Here is a 20,316-nt window from a genome sequence, read left to right as displayed (position 1 = left end):
GTGCTGGTCTGCCTGGATGTTACCAAAGCCATGGACTGGAAGCAGAGTTAGGGAAAATGAGCCCTGAAGGGAGAGGTTATTGCTTGAGGTGTCTAGCCTTGTGAATATATGTGGAGGGCCCTTCAAAAGAAAGAAAAATAAAAGGAGCTGCTTCAGTTTGTGAGGTTTTCCTGTTTTTTTCAGGACAGAGGATAAGTGAGATAAATGCATTAAAAATTAGGGACATGTTTGGGATTACATCTAAGGTTGCAAAAAATAAGAGCTGCAGAATCTTTATTTTTAAAATTGACAGATCAAATAAGTTTTTAAAGAGGCTGGTTGAATAGTACCAAAATTATTTACAGATAACCGACATTTGAGAATTACTATTGCAATATGTAATTGTCATAACATAGTTTTGAAATGTCTTGGATACTCTCCCTTTCTCTTGCTCTCCTTTTTATCCAGTCTTCCCTAAAATCTCTGATAGTGACACTAGTTCAGGTGACACTCCTTGATCAATCAGGTTTTATATGATCCCTTCTACCTTTTGCCCAGGTTGTAAAAGTAAAACTGAGAGCTCTATAATGAACCATTTTTTTTGGAATAACATTTCTGTCTGCTTTTCATCTGTGTTCTGCAGATACCTCAGAATCCCACAGATCAGCTCTGGGAACTGCCAGCAGTGATGCAGTTACAGCTCCTGCCCCTTCACACAGACCACAAAGTTCAGCACAGACTATTCCAGCTCATTTCTGGGTAACACCTGGGAAATCTGTGATTTGGAGTGCTTTGCACAGAAAAAATGGGATGAAGAAAGTAACAATATTTTAGATAAAAACATCCTTCCCCTGCTTCTCCTCATCCCAAGAACCCCAAGGAACATTATACATACTGCAAAACTTCAGCAGCAAAAGCTTGAGTGAATCTAGGGAAGGATGTTCCTTTGGTTACATTTTTGGCTTCAACAGAAAGTTACTTTTTCTGCCTGATTTCTCTCTCCTACACCCCTACACCTCACTCCTCAGCAGCTGTGCAAAGCAATCCTGTATTTGCTGCTGTGTTCACCTGTCAGTTCCTCAGCCAGCTGAAGAAAATAAAATTGATAAAAATATGAATTTTCTTAAAACTGTATTTACCTGAGGTTCCGAAAGGCAACAATTACAGCTGCTACTGTCAGAAGGAAGAGAACAAATCCATAGACGTAAAACAGTAATGTACTGGAGAGTCTTGAGAAAGTATTTAAAGGTAGCAAACCAAAGGCTTCTTCACAAAGATAAAGGTTAGCATCAAAATCTCTAAAAAAAAATAGACACCCTTGTCCATCATGTATTTCATAACTTGATGTCAAAAAGGATCAAAGTTTCCTTTATTCTCAAGAAATTATAAAGTCACAGTTGTGCAGATTATTCTTAGAGCAAGTATGACATAAACATGAGGTAAAACTGTGATTTACTGCACACAATGAACAACCACAAGGCTTCAATTAAAGAAGTCAAACAAAAAAGCAAAACTGCAGCTAAATCGTACCTTGTTGCTCCAAATCCAAATTTTGCTTTCAGAAATTTGAATATATGCTCATCTGACTCAAGATTAAGAATCTTCTACAAAGGGGGGAAGAGAAAGGAAATTTTATTTTAAATATCAAAAATGTTACACAATAAACAACTTTTTTTTCATTGAAATGAAACTGTAAAGCAATACAAGCTTACTAAGATGGGTGCTTTGTAATCAAAGAAGCATTCAGTTTTAACTGCATTCATTGAAAAGAAAATTCATTTAAACACTTTGCAAATGCTCAGCAGTATAGATCTACAACTGATATAAAATTACAGGTGAGCTTCAACACCAATTATTTGGTGTTAATTTATGAAGTTTTCAAATCCATATACCAAAGATTAGCAAAACTATTTGTAATTTCTTAAATGCAGTTTCTGAGATGCAGAAAAATTTCACTGCAGTTTTTGTTTAATGATATTCCTGTAGATGGTTAACAAATAGCTTTTAACATAATACAATGTGTAATTTTTTGATATTAAAAATTATTTGCCTACCTTAATGAATTTATTTATTAGGAGAGTCAAGCACAAGACTAGCAGAACATGGAGGATAAGTTTCCCAAGCCTATTAAGCAAGCCACCCTTTTTTAGGTTTTTCTACAAAGAAGAAAATATTAGTATTTCAGTCCTTTTTTTAATTTTAATGTATTTGCAACAAAAGCATCACAGGCTATTTGCAACAGCTCATTTGCTAGTCCTGAGCAGCACCAACTTTGCATTAGGGTCATTCTAGCAAAAATAGACACAGAACCAAATCCCCAGAATAAAGACATACTTCTTGCACAAAACTGAAGGGACAATGTCATAAAAGCTTTGATATGGCAGAGTTTTGGAAGCAGCCAAACAGCTTTTCTTTGGCAGCAGCCCTAGTATACTTACAGAACTCATTCCCTAATTTCCACAATCTTGTGTGCCTTTTGAAATACCTACTCATTACACCTTCCACTAAACATGGCAAAGGGATCTTCTGGCTCTGTCTGTTGATAGATTTTGAGCAATTTTCCAGTTACAAGCTCCAGATCCAGATAAGCTGTTCACAGCTAACTGGGAATAGGTGCAGACAATAGGAACGGCCCTGTAAACTCCTCTACTGTGGTCAGAGGCTGTCACCAATGCCAGAACCAGAAAAAAAAAGAACTGTAACTACAGTAAAAAAGCCCTAATCTTTGAAAGAAACAATGGATTTCAGGAAGCTGAACTCAACATGAGCCTAGCTGTTCTAGTTGTTTCAGATTATTTTGCTGGAGGCAGATCCATAAATTCAAGCCAAGTCCTGTTGAAACAGGTGTAAAGTCCATTTATGCAATTTTTTTTTCAGGATCCAAACTGCAGCTTGCACAATCATTAATGTTAATAGCAATCATGGAATTATGATGTCTGATGTGCTTGGTTAAGCTGCAGTTAGTGTAATGGAATTAATTATTTGATCAGGCAATGTTTGGGTTGCTGTATGCTATAGTAATTCCTCTAATTAGTATTACTAAATGAAAACTATAATGCATCTAAATTACTCATTCATACACACACACACATTTATAAAAATACTCTTTATTTAGTACTACAGAAATACTTGGTACCTACCTGGATTGTCCTTACTATTAAGACAGAAACATTAAAACTTATGAGTAATGATCCAAGAATCATAGAATTGAAGAACTGTAGGACACAGACCAGCAGTAACCCAGAAATCTGAATGATATAGAGCCATGTAACCTGTAATAATAACAACGAGATTTTTATGCCTACAAAACTTCACAGTCATAGGTGCTTTTCTCTGAATATGCTTTATAATTTATTTCAACATCAATTATTTTTGCAAATCATGTATCATCTTGCAGTGAATCATTACATTTAAAGCCAATACTGTATGCTTTTTATGTTTATGTCCTGAACTACTTAGGTTAGTATTTGATGCCCATTTTATACTTCAGAAAGCCTGATCCTATAATCAAGCAGATTAACTGCTGATTATACCTGCAATGTGAGGAAAATATTAATTACTTAATATTTGGAAGATGGTTTTATTTTCTTTAGTCCAAGAAGTGTTTCTGTAGCCTCTGTAATGTAGTTATGACTAAAGAGTTATGGCTCAGTGCAGTTCAGCAAACAAACTTCACCTACCTTCTCAAACTTTGCAGTAATGGTTCCGTATAATCCCTTTTGGGTTATGCTAAACTCTTATCAGTGTTCAGCTCAATGTAAGCACTAAACCCCAGCTGATTTTCTGACAGTGGTACCAAAATACACATTTTACCTCGCAAAAAGATCCCAAGTTCAGTCTTGTGTTACAGCAGTGGTGTAAATCAGTATCAGAGAGCCCAACAAACTCCAACAGTTCTAAGCAGTGCTTTTTTGAAAATGAGTACAGACAGTGGTGTGGTGAGTCTGTTTTGGAATAACTCAGGATGAAGGTGGTAATTTGCTGACCTTTAAGGCAGCTGACCAGTCACATTAAATGTTGACTTTGGCTTGCAGCTGCTGATATAATGAAGAGTTCAGAAACTTAAGTAAGCCACATTTATCTTGATATGCAGGCCCCATACTCATTTTCAGTTAAATTAATACAGTCAGTAAAGTTCAAGTCTGCTTCAAATTTAAAATGAATTTACATGAATTACTCTTCATGCTCCTGTAACACTTTCCTAAAGTTAGAACCTTTTTCAACCAGTGCGAGCTTTCACCATGCCTAAAATGATCTTGGTAGAATTTCACAGCAATGTTAATGTCAAAGACAGTGTTTTCATCTTCTACAGTACATTTCTGTTTTGTAAGATTGACTGTCAATGATCCCTGACCTTCTTAGCAAGACTTGCTTTATTTTCTGGCTTATCCAGCTCAGTAACACAGCAGGGGCAATGCTGTTTTGTGGTGAACATCAATGCAGGCAAGACAACTGCTTCTCCCCAGCAACCTGGTGCTCTGCATCCTCCTCCTGTGTACAGAGCTTGGTCCTGACTGGCAAACAAGGATGCACAATGCTTGAGGCAAAATTCACATATTGCTTTGGCTTCAGCCTACACAAAGATTCCCTGTGGTACTTTTTTCTTCTGACAACTTTGAGAGGCCATGCTAAAGCTGTGGTATCAGATCAACTGTTAGGATGGTGTTTGGAAGTGTCAAATAGTGTCTAAACAAAAGCAGACAAAAATGAAATAGACATGAACTAGGTTCAAGTGAACAAAAACCAGAAATGGTGTCATTTCCTTCATTCACTTTTACACTTGCAGGGTTTATACACTGTGATTACTTCAAAGCACAAGGCACACAGCACAATCTGTGTTACTTTGGGCATCCAGGCCGCTGGTTAGGAAAACACCTTCAAAACTGTTGGCTTTGTGAAGGCAAAGGAACAAAAGTAGGTTCTTTCCAAAGAGAAAGTTACCTTTGCTGTGGGAAGCATGTCCAAGCAGTCCAGTATGAACAATGCCAATGCTTGTATCAGCATCATGAACTGGTTAAATTGCCACGTGAGGCTAAACAGAAACGTTGCTATGAATACAACCATGAGTGTGAGCCTCTGCAAGGAGGGAACAAAATTTTATTCTATAATTTTCTCAGTTAAAACACAAAAAATAAAGCAAAAAAAAAAACCCAAAACCCAACAAACCAAACCAAAGCCCACCTTAATCTGGTTTTATTTTAAACCACTTTTAAAACACTGACTTTTCTAACTGCAATAACAGTTTAGAGGACAACAAACATTTTATTAGAGTTACTAATTCTTGACTTGTGCTTATGTTTTATTACTGTAATACCATCTGCAAGAAAACAGGGAGATCTTGGATAGTTTCAGCCCCCAGATTAAAATGCAATACCTGTTTTACTGTGGTATAAATAGCAGTTACTTGAGCAAAATGAGGAGTGGTAACTTAACTGTTGGTCAAAGAAACTATCACCCATTTGCTTTAATTCTTGCAGATCAGGACAGTTCTCTGTTACTGAGTTTACTGTGTCATACTTGTCAGAAATACTCACTTCTTGAGCAGGCTGTAAATGAGTTCTGAGTAGGTATGTGATGGCTGCTATCTGAACAGCAAAGAATGGCAGTGCCCAGTTCTCCCTTAAAGGAATGGTGAATTCTACCCTTGTAGTATCTACTCTGTACAAAACAGAGAGTTTCACAAATTTAAAATCAAGCCAACACCTTGGTGACAGACAGCTTGCAATGACAAGCATCTTTGTGCTATTTAACTCCTTATTTATAAAAATGGAGGCTCTACATTTCAGTTCCTTCAACACAACTGGCACTGAAAATAAATCACTATGAAGGTTCTGCAAGTTATCCATTGTTTCTGCATCTCAAATGATGTACTTCAGCTTCACTAACTGTAAAAAAATATACTATGGATTACATCTTACTTATGAAGCCCAGCTTGGGTAATTTATAAATGACAAATACACCCCAAACCAAAAGCACTTGCAAAATCCAGCTTGTGGATTTCCACACCACAGGTCATGTTACTTCATTTTATGGCTTGCAAATGCACATATAAGAATATAAACAGAATATCATTTTCACTGTGATCTCAATGACTTGAGCATGAAGACAGTTTAATTGCTTATGAGCTTTGGGTTATTTTTTGAAACTTTTGAACATAAGAAGTATGTGATGGAAGAATTCCCCAAAGAATGGTCATTTGCAAAACCTGATTTAAAAGTTAAAAACAAAGAATAATTCTCTTTCTCCCAATATAGAGAAAATATGTGCTAAAACAGCAAGTAAGCAACATATCTGAGACATGCTTAGCTGAAGGAAGAACGTGTCTAAATGGAATTATTCAGTAGCCTCAGATGTAATTAATCTGGACACAGAGTCTTTATCCAAATCCATTCTATGCACTTATTATACTGAATAAAGGAAACTAACTCTCACTGTGCACCAATTATTAGAAAGAGGGATAAATTTGCTCCAGATATTCTGGAAATGGAAGAGATGACCTCATGAAAGAAATGTGTGAAATACTGTACATTGCATGTGGCTTTTAATTACTTTTATATTTGGAGAAAGAAACATCCAGCCTCTGCACAACTGTAATTATTCTGTAGTCAGTGTGCTTGCAGATAAATTCCTTTAGAGCTGCTCACTAACATATCAAACATTTCTGGTAGAACCAAGACTGTACTTTTAATTTCTTGAGTAGTTCACAGGTAACAGCCAATGCCACCAGTCTTAGCTTCATGCCAGCAGCTTAATTCTGGAATAAAGCCAGTTCTTAGGTTTTTATCTCCAAACTGGTAACTCCTCAAGTGATAAAGCACTAGAACAGCTCAATTACCATGTTTTTTCTCTGAGGCTTAGTGCAGGTGGCTACAGGAATAAGGGCAGAGTGAAGCTGAACTTCAGATGAGCTGGGGCTGTGGAAGGAACCCCTGGAGGCAGGTGTGGGGCAGTGAGAAGACACCTGAAGGGCTTTCATGCAGATGGCTTTAACACCTGAGAGATCCTAGACTGGAGAAGACAGGGGACATCACCTGGAGCTCTAGACACATCTGAAAGATGTAGTCCACTTTCAGAGATCACTTTAAGACAAAATTTTATACTCAAACTTCCAGAACCTTTAAAAACCCAGTCTGATATGTCAGCTCATTTCTGATTATTTTCTAATTGTTTTTTGTTATTTAAATATTCTTTCCATTTTCTGGCTAATTTGAAAGAGGCTTTATAGTTTTATGTTTTGTCCAATTAATCATGTAGTTAAAGCTTTAATGCCTTACCTTTGAAACTAGGTAAAATTTTAGAAAGATTAAATGTTTCATCTCACTTACCTGTTTGTAATATACCAGCAAGCTGCCAGCAACCCTGAAAGCCATGTTCCACTAAGAAGCCAGCTTGTTACATACAGAGCAATGACATAAACTGCCTGAAGTCCAAACAAAGTGTAGATATAAAAATAAACAGGCTCTAGGTATTGCTGTAAAACACAAGAATACTGATGTTGACATTAAAACACTCACATGGGGGATTATACTTAGCATGAATTAGGTTTTGCTTTTACAAATTAAAAAGGTATTAGGAATATTTCTAATTAGAAAATATCTACAAAGGGGAGCTATGATTCACTGCGCAATCTTCATAATGCACTTACAATCTAAAGCCAGAAATAAATGCCTACCTGAATTGGAAGAATCCTATACAGAATGCTGAGAAACACCTCCTGGTAAACATTCATTCTTTCAAGTATGTTAATTGTCCTCACAGATTCAGTTTTATTGTCATATACTAAACCATGTAAACCTTAATGATAAAGAGAAATTGAAATAGGAGATTGTCATTTTCCCCCTCCATCTTCATTTGAACAGTGAATAACTTTTTCAAAGGTATTTTAGGATCTCTCATCAGAAACTGCAAACTTTGAGTCAATGATTCAGAACATATTACCTCTGAATCAACATGACCTTCTGAGGTCTTCAGCTTCCCTGTTTCAAATGTGACTCACAGTGCTAATTCAAGTACTATATATTTAGTACTGTATAAAACATTTATTTTTATACTTCCATCCCCAGCATAGAATCTGTGGTACATTCTGGATCCTGAGAACTGTTCTTGGCACTATTTTAATCACAGGTGAAGTTTTTATTGAAAAATGTGTAGTATAAGCAAAATTGCTAAGGAGCAATGGCTAAATATCTAGAAAACATGGGACTGTCTGAGAAAGCCCCATCACTGTATATGATTTCCTTGGAAGCTGCTCCTTGTGTCACTTACTGTGCAGGAGTACAGCAAAAAACATTGCCCCTTCCCAGAAATAGCTCATAGTTCAAATTAAACAAGAGAAGAATAAAAATGAAAGTAATAAACTGAATAAACCAGCAAGCTGAAACCTGAAGAGATATGAAAGCTGTCCCTCAAAGTGATTGCCTTCACCAGCATGTGAAGGTGTGGCACAGAAATCAATGCATCATTGTGAAATTTATTATATCCATAACTTAGTGGCTCCCTGGCATAGGAACAGAGTAAATCTGTCTCCTGTACAATTGTTACACTATCTTTCATAGTTATGGTGTGCCTTGTTTTCAATCATATTTGAAAAAAAACCCCAACCAAACCTACAAATAGTCAGCTGCAAAACTTACTTTACAGTTTACAATACCTTGCTGAATGGAAGCAGCCTGAATCATCTGTTTGTAGTAGGAATAATAAAGTCCACACTCTGTTCTGAATGAAATTTCTCTTTCGACCTCCTGCAAACGAAGTTCAACAGGAAATTCACTTTCCATTTGCTTTTCACCATCATCCAAAGCTGCCTTCAACTCCAATTCCTGCAGCACCAGAGAAACTGACCTCCAGAGAGGCTTCAGTCCTTGGGTTTCACAATCTAAGCAACTTAGTTCAATCAAAGGTGAACATACATGGACAAATTAGGGTGAGAGACAAACAGCTGGGGTGTAAATGACTCTTTTAACTGGGGAAATGTACAAGGTCTTTGTGATTCTGATATGCTGCTTGGAAATACTTTGGGCATTTCACTATTTTTTGGTAACATGACAAACTCAGATTGGCACGGTGGCCCACAGCTGGACTGTAAAGCTGCATGTCCCTGCTTTGTGCATTTAACCTTTTCTCCCAGATGTACTTATCCCATTGTGTTCCATGGCTTTGCCAGCTCAAGGCTCAATTAATTCAGTGTGCTATGAGGGGGCTGCACCATGATGTCAGGGATATTTCAGCTGGCAGGGGATGCTGCTGCCCACTTGTTCAACACTACTTCTTGCAGGAAGCCAGCTGGCATCGCTCTCATTCTAAAACTACAGGTGAAAGGGAAAGGGACTCTTTACTTGGCTTTAGGGCTAGGTAAACTTCTGATTTCTAATTAAAAATGTTCAAATTATTTAAATTATTAGGTACACTTCAAACCAGGTGCATTTCAAACGATGCCTTTTTCTTAGCTGATATTGCAGCAGATGGGGTCTAGTAAGATCTGAAAGCTCTTTGCTTTGGAATGCATTTCCTTTTGTTACCTCATTAGTTGTGAAGACCTAATGAAATTAAACAAATCCACAGCTTTGGGCAAACACATTAAAACAAAGATAGCATAAACAACCAATCTGATGAGAACTAACAATCCTCTTATGCAGAGATGTTCTGTTATTAGTGATCTTTTAAGTAATTTGTATAATAACATCCCAGCAAAGGTATATCCTAAGCAGTAAGTCAGAAAAGTTCTCTATCTAGTTAGAAAAAGTTTATACTGAGGATTGAAAATCCAGTGAAATCCCTGTATCTGGTATATGCAAGTCACTAAAAAAATTGTGTGATTTATAAAAGTAACCTTATGATTTCATCTTTCTGTACAAAAGAATGTTACTGAAATAACAGAACATCACCTTTCTCAGAGACTTTTAGGAATGCAAATCTTGTTAATGCAACCTTGCACAGAACCCCAAGACCTTCAACTTTCTCATACAATCCCAACTCTTATGCTTGAGCAGAATCAATTCTTTTTCAGAGCTAACATAAAGCTTGACCAAAAAAATTATGTTCTTCTCCCCTCTGCTGCCCAGTAGAGGTTCTTATCTCAAAACGTGTTTTATTGAAGTCAATTGTTGACAAACCAATATTAGTTCTGGTCTAAGAAAAGTCAATAGATAAAACCACAAGTGATTCAAATCTAAGTTCACAATTAAACCCTCACAGCTGCCCTGGACATATAAATCATCATCATTGTACCAAAAGCCACACACTTAGCAAATGGAGAGTGCTGGATTTTAAACAAGCTCTACTTTCAAATTCATCACTACTGAAAAGTTTTCTAATACCAAAAAGTGGCTGACTCTTAAATGGTCATAATGAAAAAAAAAAAAAACTGGGAATGTTAACATTTGAAATTTATTAAGGGGGAGAGAGGAGTCACAGAGGGGGATCTAATTAGCAAAAATGCATTCAAACATGATTAATTTGTAATCCTGGCACCAGCTGTATTCAACCAAATGCTATACTTTATGAGACAAACACTAGTGAGTTTTACATCTGTTTCATGCTAAGATAACATCTGTTTTACTCACTGAAAATACTTTTCCAGTTCTACAGCAATTTATACTTTTCCTTGCCTTCCATGTCAATAAAAACATACAGACTTATGGGTAAACATTGTGAGAGCACACGCTTATCTGTCTGTATATTCACTTTGTGAGGTGGTAACAAAGAAGTTATCACTGTTCCAAGGGAAAAATAAAGAACACATTCCTCTGGGACACACAGAGAGCAGCTTATTATTTCAATTTATGCAATTGTATCCTAAAAATATTAAGCATTCACAACCAAATACAAAGGACTTTCTCTCAAGGGCAGTGCAAAATTTTAGATCATATGATTCCTCAAACTCCTTAAGCAAGCCCTTCAGAATGCTGAGCAAGCAGCCAAAGTCTGAGTTGAGTTTTTCTATAAATAATGAGCATAAATAAAGTTCCAATTACTTTTCTTTTTTTTCTGAGACGGCTAAAACAAAATTTGTGTAACTGAAACTATTTATTAGTTTTTCAATTTAAGACCAGGAAGATTTGAACATTTTCTCAACACACAGCTGCTGCCAATGTTCCCAGTTGAGAACAAGCCTTCAGCAAATGTATTTAATCCTTTGAAAGCTCTCCTGGAGGGTAACCTCAAGCCCATCTCTTTGAGTGGTGTGTTCCAGATCAGATCTGATCCGATCCAGAATAAAAGTACCCCTAACACCTTGACAGGCACCTCTGTGCAAAAGAACTGCCAAAGTCCTGCATGCCCTCCTTCCCTTCATGCCTGAGCATTCACTTTGTGCAGTTCTCATCACCTGTTTCTCTGCTTTTCTTCATACACTCATTTTGTTTGGGGCTGGAAGGGACCTGAAAGCCCATCCAGTGCCACCCCCTGCACCATCCCAGGGTGCTCCAAGCCCCAGTGTCCAACCTGGCCTTGAACATTTCCAGGGATCCAGGGGCAGCCACAGCTTCTCTGGGTTTGCATTCAAAATGTAGAAAGGGAAAATAGGAGCACTTCATAGACTCAATCATGGCATTCCTCTCCTAAAAGACTTACAATCTTATATTTTTATTCCTGACTTCCTGCAAGCAGCAATTTTATTAAAGGAAAAAATATCAGTATCTAAATGCTTACTCAGAAGGGATGAAGAAGAAATGAATGCTCTGAAGTCTGTTTTTCTTACAGTATTAATTTGCTACATGGCCTTGGCTTATTCCTGTTCAAAGTGACTTCAGAAATTGCAGTTGAACGAGCAATGGCTGACAGGAGAGGGGGCCCTCATTTTGTTATTTGCATAGCAGATTCTGTTCCCAAAAGATGCTACACTGGAGGGGCAGCCACTAAACTGCTACTGAAACTCACTGAAAATAGACAAGCCATTTCAGATGTGTTATGCCAGAACATTTACAGAAAACTGAGAAAGGATTTTTGGATAAGAAATCTGTTTTGACTTCCACCATCACAAACAGAAATGTTTGTTGGTTTAATGTATATGAGAAGAAATTCAAAATTTTTCTTAAAAATTAGTTGATCAATTTAAGTGATTGTAACCTGTGATCCCTGCTGGAAGGAGACACAAACACAGCTCCTGACTAGGTGTCATGATATGCTAAATCTTTTCTGGTTTGGTTTTTCTGGTCATTCTTTCAGGAAGTCTTGAAACAAAAAAATAAAAGGAACAACTGTGTAGTTCCTTCATTGCATAAACCACTCTTCAAGATGGGCTTTTTCAGTTTTTCTGGTAAGAAAACAATTGTACATCTTTCTCCTGTGACCATGGCTAATGGATAATAGCAGGCACATTTACCAGCAAAGAAGAACAAGCCTCACACACAGAGCAGCAGCTGAAATCAATGCACTGTTGAAAGCCATATTCAAAATACAGCACAACAGCTGAACAACGACCAGACAGTTTTTCTACTTGGGTGAACCATTGCTGGAAGACACCCAAATCTGAACTGGCTTTTGATGAATTGCAACTGAAATTACAGAAAGGCAATCACTGCAAGTGTGTGAGCAAGTCCTGACTCCAATTATTTAGGAGTTAGGAATCATGACTTTGCATAATAAACTCTTTTTACTTCCCATTTTTAGTGTTGAGTACAACTGCATACTTTTTAAATATGCAGTTGTGCTGCTCATGTATCAGTAGGGACTTCAGAACAAAAATTCCACCTTTTGCACCTAAAAGGTGCAGGTACAAACATCTGCCTGGTGCAGAAGTGTCAGAAAAACACTGCAGATCTTCAAATAGAAGAATACCTTCATATAGAAGAAAAGATGACAAAACAGGTCTCCCATTGCATCTCTGTATTAATTAAGTTGCTACACAGACCCTTCTGGGCATGAATTCATACATCTGACTAATTGTAGCTTATGGGATGAAAGGAACAAAGTTCAGGGGAATAATACACTGTTATATCATTTTAGTATCAGATTTCAGCAACATAAATCCTCAAATTTGCCCCATTTACAGCCAATTCAGGGTGACTGAAGTTAGTAGTTTAAAAGACATGGAAATAGAACTAAATCAGTATTTTTCTTTTCTATGTTGAAGAGCAGTGGTGATGCTCTACTGTATTTCACAGGCATGGGGATTAATAAAACACCGGATGTGCATTTGTAATGCATCCATTTATTCTATGCTCAGTTTAATGAAAAGAGATCACCTCTGCATTAATCTCACTAATCAAGGCATGCAATAACTGTGGGGCAAGGATTAAACTACAGCTCTCCCTTCTAAGAATCTGGCCAGGGGCATGAACTAAGATAAACTCAGACTTTTCAAACTTTTGGAAAGTTCAGTTAATACCTGCAAAAATAGATGCTTTGGCCAAACTATAAAATGTTAGAGAAGAAAGCACCTTTTCTACTTTTTTTCCATGTGATTTCTGAGGGTCTTATCTTTCTTAGTATATAGTATGTGCTGTAATTAAAAGATTAGCCAGTTGAGCAGTGCTGGAAAACATGTACATACCCCTGGAGAGACCACACTCCTACACACAGGCACAGAGACAGCTGTGGATTGTTTTATAGATATTGGGATGAGCCTTCCTGCCTCAGCTTTGCAGGAAAGTTCAGACTCTTCATATGCACTCTTCTCTTCTCTTCTCCTGCTACTCCTAAAGCAGTATTTTGTTTGAAGTGAGCACTGTGCAATCTCTACATGCATGCTCTGGTGGAGCTCACTTCCCTCTGAAGAAGGGACACTGTGAGAGCAGGGAGTGTCTGCAGCTCTTTCTCCTTTACCCTGCTGCAAGATGAACTTAATGTTTCTTAGACTCTTTCCATCCAATTGGCTGAAATTGCTCTTGTTGCAGTGTTACCAGCTATCCATCACCTCCATGGGATGAAATAACAGCTACAAAGACAACAGAATCCAGACTACAAAAAACTAGAGGGGTTTAGTTCAGGTTTGATATCTAGTGGCATTCTAGTGTAATTCAAATGAAAACAACAATTATCAAACAAAACTACTATTTCACCCATTGAGGGGACAACTTAATTATAACTACAGAGCTGCTTATTTCAGTCAACTCTGCTTCTCTGGGTCAGTCTGACAGAATAAAAAAGATGCATCCATTATGTTCATACATTGCCACAAGCCCATGCCTGCTTGAACCTGGAAATATTCATCATCTTGAAATTATTTACCACTTGCTTTTGGAAGGAAAAGGGAAACCCAAAGTGTACCTTCAATATATTAAGTACAACCCCTCTATATAATCAAGGGAAGATAGAGGTGGGCACAACAAAGTATTAGAGGTATAATACAACAGCAATTATTGCAAGAAATGCAAATTATTTGTATTAGGGGAATATAAATGTTTCTGAGCCACAAAAAGTGTGCAGCATAGAAAAGACATATTACAAGGCAAGTATTACAGTTAAATAAATGTACTCTTTGAACAACACAATAGACAGACCTAGCAGAATGGATTTTAGGCATTTGAAAGGGAAATGACTCACCTGTTCTTTTCTCTGGTTAAATTTAGCTGTGGGTACAGCTGCATTATTTTCTCTGCAGTGATTCTACGAAAAAACTAGTCAGTCCTGGGTCTTGGGAATGGTCAGGTTGACATTAGTGAATGGCAGAAATATGTTTTAAAGGTTGCACATTTAGGACGACATTATATAAAATTAGTTTTGAATAGCAAGAGACTATCCCTAAACTGTATTACAAAATAATATTACAGCAGTGGAAATACAATTCAAGAACTGTGTGCCAGGATTTTGCATATTGTTTTTTTTAACTGTTGGTTTTTATTTTAATTTTAGATTGCTATGGATAAAAGTAAGATGATTATAGAAAAACATATAGGAAAATGTTGAAATTTGATTGTAGATAAAGATCAATTTTTGGAAAAACCATAGCTACAACTCAGATAGGAGCTCTCTAGCAATATTTTTAGAGAAAAAATTGGGGACAGGTATTTATAGAACTGATGAAGTATGGTGGGAAGGGAAGCACAGCTTTTTTTAAATTGAATTTTTAAAAATGAAATATTCTGGTCTTCAGCAGGTTGCAATACAAGTACCCAAAAAAATGAAATTTCATAATGCTCATATTAATGCTCCACAAAACTACTGATGAAACTAGGAAAATTATTGTTACCTTGATATTGGAAAACCACAGGTCATTTTCATGCAGTGTAGCTACATAAACAGAAGTAAGAAGTCCAAGAGAGATGGCAACAATTCCACCAACAGTTATTGAGAGTACTCTCCACAGCTTTCCACCTGGAGGATCTTGAAAGAAAAATATTTCAGTCTGTAACTTTGAAACATATTACTGAACCTATGGGGATTTTGGAAAGACATTTATCCATTGCCTATGCTAGTATAGTTTACATTCTGCAGGTTACAGGACACCTGGTTTTAACACATCTTTTGTTTTTATTTTCTCATCTAGGAAAATCAGTGTATTTTATTTACACACCAGTAAAATAAAGTGTGCCTTAATTGGCATACTTTAAATTTAAGGATACCATGATCCTATACAAGTTTAGCTCAATGCCATAACTAATTTGTAAATCTGAATTGAAATATCTTCCAGAACTTTTTAAATTTAAGCAATACAACATGACTGATGACAAGCAAGAAATTCACAAGAAAGGTCTAAAAATAGCCACCTTTGGTGGGGGGGAGTTGCTCAGTTTTTGTAGAAAACAACAGTGAAGGTTCAGAAGCCTCACTAAATACCCACAAAGAGACTGAGAGCAGCCAAAGCAGCCTTTGATGATGGTGTCATGCTCTGAATTGCAGATGGGCTCCTGCTGACACAGGAGCAAGGGCAGGGATAGGATAATGGCAAAGAAAGGATGTGTTCTGGCCTCCAGGCCTTCACTGTGCACTTACACTCCTGGGGTTTTTGTGTTTTCAATGTTAATGTAAGGTTCAATATGGATTTGTGATCTGGAATTGTATCTTTGAAATGGCTATTTCATACTGTGTGTGACAGCTGCTTAAGGGTTCCAACTGCAACTCCATGGAACTGAGGGCTGGGCTGCAGGAGAGCTAGCTATGACCACTTATTCTTTTTCTATATAGCCTAAGTGTGTTTCTGCAGAAGCAACAACAGAACTTTCCTTTCATCTGCCCAAGTGCAGAGAAACATTTAGAATTTAGATCAAAATATCTCTTAAAATAAGTTAGTCTAAAAATCCCCCCCAAAAACAAGGAACTTTTTCAGCTCTAAAGCTACAATTCCATAAAAAAAGGTCAGAATTTCATTGCTTAAACAGATCCTGGAATTAAGACACTTAATGACTCTCTTTTAAATTTACCTAACCAGTTAAATTCAGATTTTATATGCAACCTGCCTATTTTTAAGTACATTTCATCAGTTATCTTCAAATCCTTTTATGTTACCAATGATTTGGACTGGGATTCTTTCAAGAACTTTGGATGGCTACATCAAGCTGATAGTGTGTCACCAATAATAAATTGAAACAATTGTTCTCACCAATTTAAATTAAGATTTTAAAACAGAGATAAGATTGACATGCAGCAATCTGCATGAGACCCTCTGTCTCATCCAATTAATTTTGGTGATATTCAAGTATGGAAATACATTTGACACGTGCCTAGCTCTGAGCTGTGCTTAGGACAGATCAAAACCAAAACACTACTAAAGAGCCATCATGTCACTTTGTTTTTCATTACCCACCAGGCAGAGTTTTCCCATCAGGCTTCACATTTGTCTCCTCTGAAGGCTGATCTTCAGCTGCTTCTGTGCCTTTTCCAACCCTTCTCTGTCTTACGGTTGTCATGGTGTCAGTCACTTTAATTCATTATTCTTCAGCCTGACTCCTAAATGGACACACACAAGCAATGCATCTTCCTACCCAGGCAGTCACTTGATACTGTGTGAAATATGTGAAAATAAAACCACATCTTACCGACACCACAGACTTTGACTTCTAGAACTCTACTGTACAGAAGGGCTATCTTATCAAAATGGAAGGATTTTCTTTAAATCTGTACCACTCAGCAAATTATAGAAAACATTATTTTAGAATTATAAAGACTAATTTTCACCGTTTTACATACTCTTGAAGAGGTTTTCAGAATGATTTGTTATTTTGACTGCCCGCAGTTTTTTAGCCCTTGACTCAAAATGCACACCAGGCTCCCCAATTTTTAAAAAGCATAATCCCTTCAAAGAAAAATTGGTCTTTTCAGCCTGTTTTAATTGGGTGCCTAAAATATGAAGCCAGTCATTTAAATCCTGACTTTCAGGAAACACCCAAAAACGGGGGTCAAAAGATTCAAAAATGATACCAGAGAACACTTATGTTATAAAAAACTAGAAACAGCATTAAAAGAATACTCGATGTTTTCCACGCCGTAGAAGTGAGACCACCACAAGCCCGAAAGCTCGCGCAGCCTCTGCCCTGCCAGGTGCTCTCGGAGCTCGGTGCGCGCACAGAGCCGCGGTCACCCGGGCACCGGCGGGCAGCGCCAGCCATCCCCGCCGGCAGCAACAGCTGCTCCCCGCGCTGGAACCGAACCGGCTGCTGCGGGCAGCGCCGCAGGGAACCGACGCCTCAGCCACACAACTTTGTGGGAAGCTTTCGCAGCGGATGAGCTTCGCCTCCTCCGCGCCCGCCTGGGGAAACACGCGGGGAGCCGCGCGAGCTCGCGCTCTGGAATAGCGGGTTTGTGGCACACCTGGCAATTAATTAATTAACAAAGGCAAGGTGCTCATCCCCACCCCGCCCACGGTGTCGGCGCTCCTCGCACGCCGGGGCGGGCAGCTCGCACACGGCCCCGCCGCCGCGGAGAGCCCGGCCCGGGCCCGGGGCAGGGGCAGGGCAGGGCCGGGCCGGGCCCGGGGCTCCCGCGGCCTGCGCGGCCCCGCCGCAGCTCCCCCCGCCCGCTCCCCGGCCCCGCGCCCCGGTACCTGCGGCCGCTGCTGCCGGCGCTGCTGCGGGAGCCGCCCGGGCCCCGCCGCGGGCAGGGACGGGAAAGCGAAGGGAAAGGGGAAGGGGCGGGCGCGGCGCCGGGCGCTCGGCCCTGCCGGGCGGAGACCGAGAGCCGGGGCGGGCACAGCCGCCCGTCACAGGCCCGGCCCCCGCCCCGGCTGCCGCTCCAGCGCTGCTCGAACGGGCCAGGGCGGGCGTGCGGCGGAAATCCGGCACGGCGAGGCGCAGCCAGCGCTCCGAGCCTCGCATCCCCATGGGAAAGGGGCTGCGGGGCCCCTCCCCGAGGGTCGCGCTGTCGGGGGATGCTTTGCTCAAATGATGCCCAATGTATGTGTTTTGTTAAATGTAGTAGTTTTTTAAATGTATTTCTCGCCGCCCCTCTCCCCCCCGATACAGTTCCATATATGTGGGATTTTAAAATTGAACTTAGAGCTGCGTGTTCTGTTCAACACATTATAAGCTCCACTGTATTTCTTGCTTAACTGCACCATAAACGTTTAAAGGGGGAAGAGACCTTTTTGTAGCTGGAAGATAACGGCAATGCCAGACTTTGTTCTACTTAATGGGTACAACCTACCCCTGCAGTAAGTCTTTATTCTAAGTTTTATTTGCACTGTCTTTAGTAATTGTAGAAAAATCCAGGCCCCTTGAAGCCATAACCAACAACCCGACTCCAGGTCCTGTCACAGGAGGCTGATTTCCCAATAATCCATACAAATTCTGTGGAATTGTCAGGGGTAGAGTTCACTTCTCCAGGACAATATTTGGTTGATTTTCCATCACAATTTTATAGTACAGCGGTACTTTTACTTATTTTTTTCTCTCTCATTCCACAACCTTGGTTCATTGAAAAACTTAGTATTTCAAGCAGGAAGAGCCATGACATTCACAGAAAGCATGCTCAGAGACAGCAAGAAAATGATGTAGTAATCATCCTGGTTTCTGAACTTTGAAGCCATTGACACTAGAAATCAGGAACTATTTCAGTATGTGCTCTGCGTACGTATTTTGTTTTGTAAGTATTTTTTAGAACCAACAGAATTATCTTACTTCCTCTGATCAAGTCCTCCAAATATTTAAACATTTCTACTGTAAGTCAATTTACAGCCATACTTCTTTTGGTTTTGGGTTTGTTTTTTTTTTTGAGCAATAAGGCAGGTCATACATTTGTAGGGAATGCTTAAACTAAGAATGAAAACTAAATAAATATGTGCCTTACCACGGGCAATAGATTTACCTTCCTTTTGTCACTGCCACATCCTAGATGTCATGTGTTTCTTGAAATGAACACATTGTATATGTACAAGAAATTTTACAGTGTAGATAAAGACCTTGAGTGCCTGCAGGTTTTTGTGTGAAGCAGATAATGTACTTACATTTCTAACAAAGGGGATGCTGTGGAAGATATTTCCTGGAATAACAGTTCTACTTCTGCACTACTTGTAAAGAGGCAAATGCAAAGTAAATTCTACAAGAACAAGCAGTTACAGAAATGGTTTAGAAAACATAACCAGTGAAGAGCTTTAGAAATCCCAGAGAAGGGGGGAGTTGTCTTTATTCTCCTGTGTTTTATGACCCCATGCATGGATTCAATTGATTTGTAATGTTTCAAGTATGAGAATACAGAAGAACTAAAGGGCTTCCAGATGGATATTAATATCTAAAAGTTGTGTTAAAAAATGTAAATTAAAAGTCACCAAACTGTAGCTTGCAATCTGTAATACTGATGATTATATCATAACTGTATTGATATAATACTGTTGCAATGCTGGCTTCTTACTTGCCAAAATAGGAAGAGGATATTTAACAATATTCTCTTTGCTCATTCTGTTCCAGCTAGATCAAAGTAGTGGAGTGTTCATGTTGGCACCAAGTTAGCCATTAACCCAGCAAATGCCAAACATCTACAAACAGGAAATGGTTGGAAGAAACTTTAAATTCTGTTTATTTGTGTTTTCTCTTGGATTGTACTGTAGAAAGAGCTACCATGAACTAGAAAAGCAGGAGGACTCAAGTTCTGCCCTGCCCCAGTAAATTTTAAGTCTTAATCTGCAGTGTTTTGAGTTGCTGTTCAGCAGCCTTGTGGTAGGTGGCAAGCATACCAAATTTCTGGGTTCTCACCTTTCTCAACTTTTAAAGCTTTTCAGGCTCCTGAAGTTTTTGCTTTTGGGCAAAAAAAATCTTGGCTTTACCAATTGTGGATTTCATTAGCCAGCTAATCTTAGGTCAGTTGTAATGGCATCTCCTTTGCTGTGTGTGACAGCTCTTCTCCAAACATGCCTCGAAGGGATGCAGAACAAAGGCTCCTTGTGGTGCATCAGCTTTCTGCAGCAATTCCAGCCCTAAACACAGATCTGGGACAGGGTGATTGAATCCCACTGCTGTGTGCCAGGGC

General features: G+C 38.8%; 1 protein-coding gene across 1 annotated transcript in view; it reads right to left on the bottom strand.

Moving 5' to 3' along the window:
• DPY19L3 (dpy-19 like C-mannosyltransferase 3) overlaps nucleotides 1–18,007 on the bottom strand; it is a 34,796-nt gene extending 16,789 nt beyond the window's left edge. The window contains exons 1-12 of the mRNA XM_084214874.1: nucleotides 17,900–18,007; nucleotides 16,664–16,806; nucleotides 15,110–15,243; nucleotides 8,630–8,720; nucleotides 7,652–7,773; nucleotides 7,305–7,450; nucleotides 5,514–5,637; nucleotides 4,921–5,055; nucleotides 3,120–3,251; nucleotides 2,034–2,135; nucleotides 1,510–1,583; nucleotides 1,119–1,277 (exon numbers count right to left, since the gene is read on the bottom strand). Of these exons, the coding sequence (XP_084071000.1) occupies nucleotides 1,119–1,277; nucleotides 1,510–1,583; nucleotides 2,034–2,135; nucleotides 3,120–3,251; nucleotides 4,921–5,055; nucleotides 5,514–5,637; nucleotides 7,305–7,450; nucleotides 7,652–7,773; nucleotides 8,630–8,720; nucleotides 15,110–15,243; nucleotides 16,664–16,766 (1,322 nt within the window). The 5' untranslated portion in view covers nucleotides 16,767–16,806; nucleotides 17,900–18,007. The remainder of the gene's footprint in view (nucleotides 1–1,118; nucleotides 1,278–1,509; nucleotides 1,584–2,033; nucleotides 2,136–3,119; nucleotides 3,252–4,920; nucleotides 5,056–5,513; nucleotides 5,638–7,304; nucleotides 7,451–7,651; nucleotides 7,774–8,629; nucleotides 8,721–15,109; nucleotides 15,244–16,663; nucleotides 16,807–17,899) is intronic.
• Between the last annotated feature and the right edge of the window lie 2,309 nt (nucleotides 18,008–20,316).

The sequence above is a fragment of the Fringilla coelebs genome (genome assembly GCF_963513975.1).
Source record: "Fringilla coelebs genome assembly, chromosome: 14".
Taxonomy (NCBI): Eukaryota; Metazoa; Chordata; class Aves; order Passeriformes; family Fringillidae; genus Fringilla; species Fringilla coelebs.
The sequence above is the reverse complement of the archived record's forward strand: the minus strand, read 5'-3'. Positions and strand labels throughout refer to the sequence as shown.